The sequence below is a fragment of the Dipodomys spectabilis genome, unplaced genomic scaffold (assembly GCF_019054845.1).
Source record: "Dipodomys spectabilis isolate Male_0828 unplaced genomic scaffold, ASM1905484v1 ptg000158l, whole genome shotgun sequence".
NCBI lineage: Eukaryota > Metazoa > Chordata > Mammalia > Rodentia > Heteromyidae > Dipodomys > Dipodomys spectabilis.
The window spans coordinates 5150455-5161709 of NW_024870835.1; the positions used below are offsets into that span (position 1 = coordinate 5150455).

Here is an 11255-nt window from a genome sequence, read left to right on the forward strand (position 1 = left end):
CCAGGTCTTGAGTTCAAGACCCATGACCAACAATAAAAAACAAAATAAAACTAATTTATACATCTCTTTAATCATTCCTAATGGAATGAAAATGAATAACATCTTAAACTGTTTAACACAAAATAAGAATTGGATTCCATGGTAAAATGACTAAGAATTTGATTATGAAAAGTTAAACAGGTCTCCTTACAGCAGACTTGTTCAATATGTTTAATATTAATATTGTTCAATATATTTAATATTAATATTAAAGTAGTATATCATGACTTTTAAAGAGAGGGAACATACTGTGAAAAATTTTCCTAATTAAAATTAATATTAATCATCAGGCTAATGATCCAAAGTGGAAAACACTGCTATTGATCAAAGTAGGGAAAAATGACAAACAGAGAATGTTCTAGTCATTTTTATGTTATTGTAGCTCAAAGTGATCTCATACTTTTTTTTTTGTCAGTCATGAGTTCTGAACTCTGGGCCTGGGCGCTGTCCCTCAGCTCTTCAGCTCAAGGCTAGCACTCTACCACTTGAGCCACAGCGCCACTTCTGGCTTTTTCTGCTTCTGTGGTGCTGAGGAATCAAACCTAAGGTCTCATCCATGCAAGGCAAGCACTCTACCACTGAGCCACCTTCCCAGCTCGTGATCTCATACTTCTGTTTTATCATCTGACATCATGATTTTTTCTGATGCCATGGGAGGATACACGGGTCAGTAGCAGAGTGACTTGTCCGTGTCTAGGTTACACGAAGCATCATCATGTTCAGAGCATCTATCACGTACTGTGGATGGAAAGGCTGATTGTGCTTAGTTTGAAAAAATTAGTAAGGTGATAGTCTATTGTGGATCTGATGGAGAGTGTTGAAAACTAATACCATAAAGCCAGCTGTTAGATTGAGTATATTTTCAGTGTCATTTTACATGCAATTACATATTGATGTCTACTGCATGGAACAAGTCAATATGCCATTGCTCTAGGGGTCTTTAAAATATACACACCTCATTATAGACATTAGCTTCTAAAATGTTCCATCCTGATGGAGTAGGAGAAAGCATCAGGTTGAATCCAGAGAGGTTTAGTCAGTGATAAATGACCTTAAGACATCTGGAAATCCAGTTTAGTGTAGGACAGTGAAGTATAAATGCTTACCAAACCTTTTAGAGGTTTTTTTTTTAAAAAAAGATAGGCAAACACTAATCTCTAAACACTTTGAACTTATGCATTTCACTGATTTGAAAATAATTTTACATAGTCTAACATCTGAGATTGAACTATTCCTTATAATCTAATAACAACTAACAATAGCTTTCATAAATCCAGATGAAAATTCTTTATTAGGGAAGATTTTTTTTCCCTATGTGTCTATATCAATGTCAATATAAAGAAATGTGTTTTATTACCATATTTTGTGTGTAGCTGTTTTGATTGTTTTAGTCATCAGTATAAGTAGTCTTGCTATGTGCAAGTCTATTAGTAAATTCTTTATGTTAAACATATTTCTCTTTATGGATTGCACAAAATATAATGATATATCTTTCATCAAGGCCTTATGAGTTCAGTGGCACCATAGGCTCAAGAAATGTGACATTTGCAAAACTCAGAGAATTTTCTCCTTTCTCATCCTGGAAAGATCAATAGCAGGAGGCAGGATTTCCTTCTAGGATGATAATATCACATTGGAAAGGAAGAAACTTTTAACTTAGACTGAATTCATAACTTTCTGGACAATTGGGAAATCATGTCAAGAATACCAACTGTGGACAGGGCAAAAGAGTTAAGAAAGGGGAGGAAATAAAAATCGGATAAGAAATCTAAATAAACTTAAAGTTGGTGATAATGTCTAATTTATGCATTTAGTTTGAAAAATAACAGACTCCTGTGAATTCTATGGCACTGAAAACAAAAATTATCATCAGTGATCATACAAGAAAGTCAAAGAGTCCAACTGATAGTAAGATACAAATAGGTATAAGGCATATAATCAAAACATAGATTTCTTAAAGAAGGATGCTTCTTGAGAAACGTGTTGAGTTCTGATGCTTAAACAACTTTAGAACTACAAGCAGAATTTAAAAACAAGTTGAATTGAGCCTTGAGTTATTACACCTTGACTGTTAAAATCATGGCAAGGAAAAGGTATACAGTTTTGTACAGGGGGCACAAGTTTGAAACAGATGAAAACTTGTCTGCTTTACCAAACAATGCTAACATAGGGGCTGGGAAGGTGACTTAGTGGTAGAGTGCTTACCTTGCATGCATGAGGCCCTCGGTTCAATTCCTCAGCACCACATAAGCAGAAAAAGCCAGAAGTGGGGCTGAGGCTCAAGTGGTAGAGCGCTAGTCTACAGCTGAAGAGCTGAGGGACAGCACGCAGGCCCAGAGTTCAGGCCCCACAACCGACAAAAACAAAAAACAAAAAACACAACAACGTTAACATAAAACAAAGATGAATGAATGAATGACAAGCTTCCTCTGAACCAAGTCAGAATCCACTTTTGCATTGGATTAGTTCAGGAGGAGCATCCAACATTCCAGGATTTATTCCACCTCCTGAGCTACATGTCTACAGCCAAGGTCACCAACGGTCAGTACCATCTGGTTCTATACAGGGGTAGACACATAGAAGAAGCAAGCTACTAGCTTAATGCAAGAGATAGGAGTCCCCTCAAGGTTTGCATAAAGTTGGATCCTCCTTGCCTTTTGGGTTATAGTTGATTGATAACCCATCTAAGTCTTTGTCAGAGGCAAGATCTCAAGAATTCCAGGCCTCAGTGGTCTAATTCAAATGTTGATCAGCCACTTCAAAGTTTTCCTTCTAGAGAAAAGCCAGGCTGAAAGGAAGGAAGTAACTGGAGGAACATCTGGAGAGCAGAAGACAAGCATATAGGGATCTTGCATTTCCTCTTTGATGTTCATATCACCTATGTAGAGAAATAGCCCACTTGTAAATTTTAGTTTAGCTTCTAACAGAGCACTCATCCAATAGGCATCTGTGTCACAGACCCTAAGGAACTAATTTGTGTCCCACTTAAATCCAGCTGGATCACTCACTTAACCATGTTTCTCGCCATGGTTCAGGCACAAATCCATCAGCTCAGAGTTTCTTCTGCCCACCTGTAGTGGGGAATCCCAGCTCTCGATGAATCCAGCTCAGGATGTTCTTTGATCTGGGAATGCTTCAGAAGCTTCAGATCTGATTGTGCCTTGACATTCTAACCTTCCATTTCAATTAATGAGTCCTAGAAATGCACTATCAGAACATGGGTCAGTTTCTACCATATTATTTAAAATGCAAATTTGAGAGTCTTCTTTGAGTCTACCAGTCCTGGCTTTCCTTTTTTTTTTTTTTTTCTTTTGGGTCGGTCGTGGGGCTTGAACTCTGGGCCTGGGTGCTGTCCCTCAGCTCTTCAGCTCAAGGCGAGCGCTCTACCACTTGAGCTACAGCGCCACTTCCGGTTTTCTGGTGGTTTATTGGAGATAGGAGTCTCACGGTCTCTCCTGCCCGGGCTGGCTTTGAACCGCGATCCTCAGATCTCAGCCTCCTGAGTAGCTAGGATTACAGGCATGAGCCACCAGCGCCCGGCCAGTCCTGGCTTTCCATGAACTTATTTCTCTAAGGATGAGGTTTCTGAAAAAAACATGAAAATTTAACTGTAATTTTTTTTGTCGTGTCTGTGTGTGTGTGTGTGTGTGTGTGTGTGTGTGTGTGTGTGGTAGTGGGATTGAACTCAGGATGTTGTACTTGATATGCAGGCACTTTGCCCCTGTGCTACATCCTAGCCCTACCCCACTCATGAGAATTTAATTCTTCTCTGCATGCTATATACCTTAGGTCAAGATCTTACCTAGCAACAGGCACTACTCGTGCTTTTCATTTCTTTAACTCTAATGGACAAAAGCAAGATTTAGAGCAACCACTAGCCAAACATAAGCCTTATTTGTGTGTGTGTGTGTGTGTGTGTGTGTGTGTGTGTAAACCTGGGTAAATTTAATCTGGCTTCCTGTGAGCACTGTTTTGAAATGCAGGTTACAAATCTTCCTAGTGCTTTTCTATGAGATAATTCAAGAAAAGCTGATATAATGCTTGTATACTTGCCCATGACTTAACAACAAAGTAGAAATGAAAGGGGAGGAAGCAAGAGGAGAATATGACATCTCTTTCCTGAAAAAAATGTACTATTTAGCAAATTGGGACATCAGACTTCAGAGTAAATTATAAACAGAACTAGTTAAAGCCACGGGCTCCAAGGGTATCTGTGAGCTCTTTTTTTGACAAATGCCAACTGAAATGACTAGACAGCAAATGTAGCTCCACTGCCTGTCAGTTTGCAAACACTTTTTCCCATAGTTCTATTTATAACGATATAATGGGAAGTTTTGTCTTGGCAAAAAGTCTGATTAAGTGTTCCATTTAATAATGTAATGCAAAGAATGCTTGCTTTTGCTTCAACCTGCTGTTCTCATGCTCCCTCATGATGTTTAAAATGGAGATTTGGTAACTATTTTCTAGGTGGGTGTGCCATTATGATGGATGTAATCTCGAGATACAGAATGAATAATTAAATAAGTATTGAATTCCTAATCTACTTTATTTTATCTCTATATATTATTTTAGCCTTAGGAATACTAAAATTGGCTTTACATGGTAAGTTTAAAGCAGAATACTTCATGAAAACTTCTTTCTTGCTCCTCCCCATATCTCTCTGTCTCGGTCTCTCTTTGTTTTTGTCTGTCATTTATTGATCTTTTTCTCTCTCACACACTCACAGAAAATGAGATCTGATTATCTCTATTCTTTGTAACCTGATCTCACATTTCTAGTATCAAAGATACTATCCCCATTCAACAAAATCTGAAAATTCATCAAAGACTTGCAGCAGCATGGGACCAGAAAAGCATGCTAGGATTAGATTTTACTAATGGAATCAGGGACTTTAGCACTCTTGTAAAGTATGTAGGTTTTACAAGTTTTACTTTTAACCAAATCAACTTCAGAATTTCAATCAATGCAAACTCCAGGTAATTTAAACTGGGGGGCAAGCCATCTAATTGTTTCAAGTCTTTTATTCTTTTCACTTCTTATCTTTGTACTTTATAAAGCTGAAGCAATCACTTCTATCCGGCTCCTCTGTTTCTTCCTGCCAGGATAAATCTTTTGCACAAACGTGATGCCTTCTAATTAAAATCATCATGACTTTTCCACAATTGCCAACTGCAATGCCTCAGCTAGAACAAACTAGCAAAGAAACCAGAAATCTGATTCACACTGGCTTATACTCCTCCTCCTCCCCCTATTCCTTCTCTTTCTCCTTTTCTTCCTTATTTGTCTATAATACTGACTCTGTTGTTTTCTTCCAACCCTAGTTTTTTCAAGGTTGGTGGATGGGTGAAGAAAGTACTAAGTCATTAACAGGAGAGAGGCTATCTCCAGAAAGAATTTGCTATTTCCAGAAGTCCCTAGAAAGCTTCTCTTTACATCTCTTCCACCCAAATTGCTTAGCCTTTCCCAGTTCTAACCAGACACAGGCAAGATGGTGAGAATTTCTAGGATGGAATATATGAGGAGTCAAGTTCAGCACTCAGCACACAGTATCTTTTTAAAAAAATAATATTTTATTTTATTGTAAAGGTGATGTACAGGGGTTTATAGTTACATAAGTAAGTTAATGAGTATATTTCTTGTCTAACAGTGTTACCCTCTCCCTATTTTCTCCCACTTTCTATCCCCTTTGATTTCCCCCACCAAGTTGTAAAGTTCATTTTAAACATAGTGCCTTATAAGTATCACTATTGCATTGGTTCACCCTTTGTCCTTTGTCTCATCACTTTTTAATTCCCCTCCCCTTCCCCAAATTAGATAAACATATATACAAGATACAGGGTACCAAAAAAACCCGAAAACAGTGCCAACAGGGGTTAACCCAAAGGAGGAAAAATGAATGAAAAAAAATAACTTCACATAGTACATTTTAAGAAACAACAAAATCCCCAAAACCTCTTGTTTCCATTTCTTAGCATTCATTTCAATTAGCATCATTTTATATAGTCATATGTACATAGCTGTTGAACTATTGTGATCCTGCTAGGATTATCCTAGACAGATACTGATTATTACAAATGAGGGAAACCATGGAGCCTATGTTTCTTTGGGTCTGGCTTATTTCACTTAATATGATTTTTATGACTTTTTCCAAGTCTTTTCATTTCCTTATCAAAGGGGCAATGCCATTCTTTCTGGTGGAATGAAGCATAGAATTATCTTGTGTATATATATACAACATTTTTCTTGATCCATTCATCTACTGAGGAACATCTTGGTTGATTCCATATCTTAGCTATGGCAAATAATGCTGTGATGAACATAGTTGTGCTGGTAGCTTTAGTGTGGCCTTGTTTGTGGTCATTTGGGTAAATGTCTAGGAATGGGGAGCTCTATATATAGTCTTTTGGGGAACTTCCATACTGCTTTCCAGAGTGGTTGAACCAGTTTACATTCCTATCAACAGTGTAATAACATTCCCTTTTGGCCACATTCCTGCCACCATCTATTATTATTTGTTTCTTGATAATGGCCATTTTAACTGGGTGAGGTGGAATCTCAATGTAGTTTTGATTGTATCCTTTTGTATGGCCAGAGATGTTGAACATTTCTTCATGTGTCTACTGGCTATTCTTATTTCCTTCCAGAGAAGTCACTTTTTAATTTTTTATTTAATTCTTTATTAATGAGGTGGTTGTTTCTTTGAGGATTTGTTATTGGGGGTTTTAATTTTTTGAGCTCTAAGTATATGAGGCCCTTTGTCTGTTGTATGGCTAGTGAAGGTCTTCTCCCAATCTGTGGGCTTTCTATTTATCTTGCTAGCTATGTCCTTTGCCATGCAGAAGCTCTGCAATTTAATGTGATCCTATGTATCCAGCCTTTCTTTGATTTGTTGTGTTTCTGAGTCTTTATTGAAGTTTCAACCTGTGCCAAGGAGCCCTAGCATATACCCTATACCTTCCTGTAATATTTTCAGGGTATCTGCTCTTACCTCGAGGTCTTTGATCCATTGGGAGTTGATTCTGGTGCAGGGTGATATATAAAGCTCTAACTTCAGCTTTTGACATGTGTATAGCCAACCAGCACCATTGTTGAAGAGGCTCTCTTCAACAACCACAGATACTGTCACACAGTAGTATCTTTACCAGGTTTCACTGATGCAAGATACATTGAACAGTATGGAGAGGAAAGATTAAGATGATATCTTTATGGAGACAGTGACCCAGTTTGCTCAGAACTGAGGAGTACTTGGAACCTGGAACTTTTAGTGGGAAAGCTCTGTGATTCTTGCGCAAACAAGGTACCATGAAGTGGATACTTGCAAGAGCTGGTTTGGGGCCAAGGGAAGAGGGTAGATGAATGAAGGGAGAAAGTGGGGAGAATGAAAGCAAAAATTCACTGTATATACCACAAAATTAAAAAAAATAAGAGAGGAGTGGGTCAAGGGGAGGGGTGAAATGTTGAAGGGATGACACAGATCAAGATGCACTGTGTATATATTGCTTTGCTAAAATTCAATACATATATCCTAAAAATTTTAAGAAAAATGAGGGAAGAGTAAATTAGAAGGGGTGGGTTAAAATGTTGAAAGGGGTGACATTTATCAAGACGCACTGAATTCTTAAACTGCTTTGTCGAATAGACAACTCTTCTGTACAACTACTTAAAAGTATTTTTTTTTAAGATACCAATATATGGGCACTGGTGGCTCATTCCTGTAATCCTAGGCTGAGATCTGAGGATTGAGTTCAAAGCCAGGGCAGGAAAGGCCGTGAAACTCTTATCTCCAATAAAACCACCAGAAAACCAAAGTGGTGCTGTGTCTCAAGTGGTAGAGCGCTAGCCTTGAGCTAAAGAGATGAGACAGTGCTCAGGCCCAGAGTTCAAGCCCCATGAACAACAACAACAAAAAAGATATCAATAAAATAAATTAGCAGAAAAAAAGTTGTCTTCTTGATCTTTCTCCAGATCCTTATCTGGAGCTGTTCTGTATATAGAAGAGATGATGCATTCAGAGGCAACTAAATAAAAAAGCAGTGGTAATGGAATGTTTTAATGTCTAATAAAATTACAATTCTAATGAAAACCATACCGTGTATGTAATCTGTAATTATCATACATATATCATAGGCTGAGACTGACTTGGAGTAAATTTTGAGGCTTCTTATTTTTTATTTTTTTGGGTCCGGCCGTGGGGCCTGAACTCTGGGCCTGGGCACTGTCCCTCAGCTCTTCAGCTCAAGGCTAGCACTCTACCACTTGAGCCACAGCACCACTTCCAGCTTTTTTCTTTTTGCTTATGTGGTGCTGAGGAATCGAACCCAGGGCCTCATGCATGCAAGGCAAGCGCTCTACCACTGAGCCACCTTTCCAGCCCCTTGAGGCTCCTTATTAATCTTCCACTCATTCATCTTTTTGTTCAATCACTCTCCAAACTGGAATGCTCAAAGAAGAGACCAAGCACTACAAGTGGACCAAGCACTCCAAGAGAGAACATGTATGTTCCATCCTTCACACACAGCAGTATATCTACTTCTAATGCTCAGTACATATAGGCCTGGATTGAGTCAAATGTAAACAGGTAAAACATTTTCCTGCTTTAGTTTGGCCCGGGGTAGCCTAGGACTGGCAGAGACAGCACCTGATTGTCAGCTGGGTAAAGGAAGGAACCATCAAAGTACACGTAACTGAAGTAAAGGAAAATAAGTTGTTATTTCTCACTTTGGCTCATAAATTAAGACGTATTTTCTCTTTGAATTGAAAGTATCCCTTTATAGTTAAAGTTTGAAAACAGAATATTTTACATAATTCGACATAATACATGATTGGCTCATTTATACTTCCTTCTCCCCTCACACTTCCCCTTCTCTTTCCTCCCCTCTTCTCTTTTCTTCTCCTCCTTTCTCCCTCTCTCCTCCTTTCCCTTTCCATCCATCTCCCATTTCAGTCCCCTTCCTCCCTTCCTACTATACTCCCTTCCCTACCCCTTCCTCCTCTCCCATTTTAGCAGTATCTTAATATGCAGCCTGTAATAGAAGAATATGATACAGAAGCCAATGATACAATGATAGAGGTTCCCCAAATACTGCGTAACAGAGGTGAAGATAAGAGTGGACAAGCCAGGTGCCGGTGGCTCACGCCTGTAATCCTAGCTACTCAGGAGGCTAAGATCTGAGGATCACGGTTCAAAGCCAGCTCAGGCAGCAAAGTCCATGAAACTCTTATTTCCAATAAACCACTAGAAAACCGAAGTGGTGCTGTAGTTCAAGTGGTAGAGTGCTAGCCTTAACCTGAAGAGCTGAGGGACAGCGTTCAGGCCCAGAGTTCAAGCCCCACGACTGACAAAAAAAAAAAAAAAGAATGGTCACCAGGGACTATGGTCAGAATATCAGGAAAAATTAAAGAGAATGCAATAAGTACTGTTTCTGTGGGGCATACCGAGGCAAATCAAAGTATAGGGTCAAATAAAGCTTGTTTGGGAGAAGGATGGGAGACGATTTCTCAAATTAACAACTATATTGTTCTTTCTCCTGGTACCACAAAGATGTGCTAGCTATGCTACCACTTATTACCCACATTATTAAGGTAATATTGTTTAGTTTAAATGTTTTTATCCTTATTAAAACATTTTGGCTCTCAGATCATCCATGGATTACTAATTATTTTTGTAGCAAATAAAGAAACAGAGACTGATAGGATTGAGGTAACTTGTCCAGATTTGCTAGGAATTAGTCAGTCCTAACTTAAATGAAAATCATTTGAGTCTTTAGACACTGTCTTTTTGATTAACTCTTTTCTCTTTCTCACAATAGACAATTCTGCCAATGTGGATACCAGATGGGAATATCTAGGAACTGTCCTATTAAAATTAAACACTTCTAGTTGGGAACCAAATTTTCATCATGCCAAGATATTGAATGATTTTGATTAGGGAATACATTTTTTTTAAATCTCAGTCATATGTAGAAGTACTAACATATATTGGATATTCAATTAAAAGATCTTTTTAAGAACTAAATAAAATAAGCTTTTAGGACCAATTTAAGAAATGCACATTGATTTTGGAAGAGGCATAAAATATTAAGCATGAGAATAAGTCTTCACCAATGAATATGATGACCAGAGAAGCACATATTTTAATCCTTTAAGTGATTTTTTTTAACTAGGCAAACAATTTTATTAACCTTTGTTTCAACCTTTATTCCCAGGCTTTATCAGCTTCATTAGCTGCAAAGAATGAATTTTGTATAAGCAAAAACTGAAAAGAGCTTCAGTGTCCAAGGGGTTGGGCTTGAAAATATTAAGAGATCTAGATTTTATCAGCCCCTTAAACAAAAGAATTTTAAAAAGCAGTCATATTATAACTTCTTCAAGTTATATCTTCTTCAGAAGTTGACTCAATCAATTCAGTTTGCCTCAGTCTTAGAAGCCTCATCAAAATTCCCCACAAGATCTGGAACTTCATCATCATCATTCTCGCCAGTAGCAAGTGGTGCTTTTCCATCCACAGATTGTTTGCCCAGAGCTCCAGCCAGTCTCCTTAAACTAGTCAGACTGTCTGTACCAAGCTGGTTCAAGATGCTGGGAAGCATTTCTGTCAGCTGCTTTGTCTCAGCATGGCCTGAAAGGGTGAAAGTATTTGTTGCCAAAGATGCCTGAACTTTAGGGTTGTTAAAGTGGATCACTGTTCCTTGGTTTGTAAACATATTCACCTCCTCAATACCAGAGATATTGTTTACTCCTAACTTCTATAAGGAGAACTGAAGTTTTTTGTCATCTGCTGTAACTGTTCTATGAACCACCTTCTTCTTTCTACGAGCAGTTCCTTCCCAACCAATGCGCACTTGTGCCTGCAGTTTGGCGAGTTTTAGAAATGGGGCCGCGCAGGGGGCTAGGGTTGGCACTCAGGGGGTTGGGACAGACCAGTTGAAATTAGACGCACACATGCTCGGAAGCAAGATGGCCCCTTAAGTGGATTTTTATGTCAATTTTTATGTTGCAGGAAATTTCCAAACACTTTCAATAAATAAAATAAAAAATGAGTAAAATCCTTTTCTTCTTTATATCTGGTTAAGAATTTCAATATTTCTAAGAAAATATTTCTACTTTTGCTAAAGGAAAATATAGTTGGAGTTTTAAACTTCTTCCCTGACAGAATTGTGCTTTTTTTTTTTTTTTTTCCTGTGCCAATACTGAGACTTGAAGTCGGGGCCTGGGTA

The 11255-nt window shown here is 38.2% G+C and overlaps 1 protein-coding gene across 1 annotated transcript; it reads right to left on the reverse strand.

The window, feature by feature from the left end:
* Positions 1 to 10432: 10432 nt before the first annotated feature.
* LOC122118972 (transcription factor BTF3-like) lies at positions 10433 to 10894 on the reverse strand. The gene has a single exon (XM_042692943.1). It carries the CDS (start codon positions 10740 to 10742, stop codon positions 10443 to 10445), a length of 300 nt encoding a protein of 99 aa, XP_042548877.1. The 5' UTR covers positions 10743 to 10894; the 3' UTR covers positions 10433 to 10442.
* Positions 10895 to 11255: the final 361 nt, after the last annotated feature.

What these genes read in the sequence shown, in the direction of transcription:
- LOC122118972 (XM_042692943.1), bottom strand. Translation starts at nt 10,742, where the DNA reads ATGTTTACAAACCAAGGAACAGTGATCCACTTTAACAACCCTAAAGTT.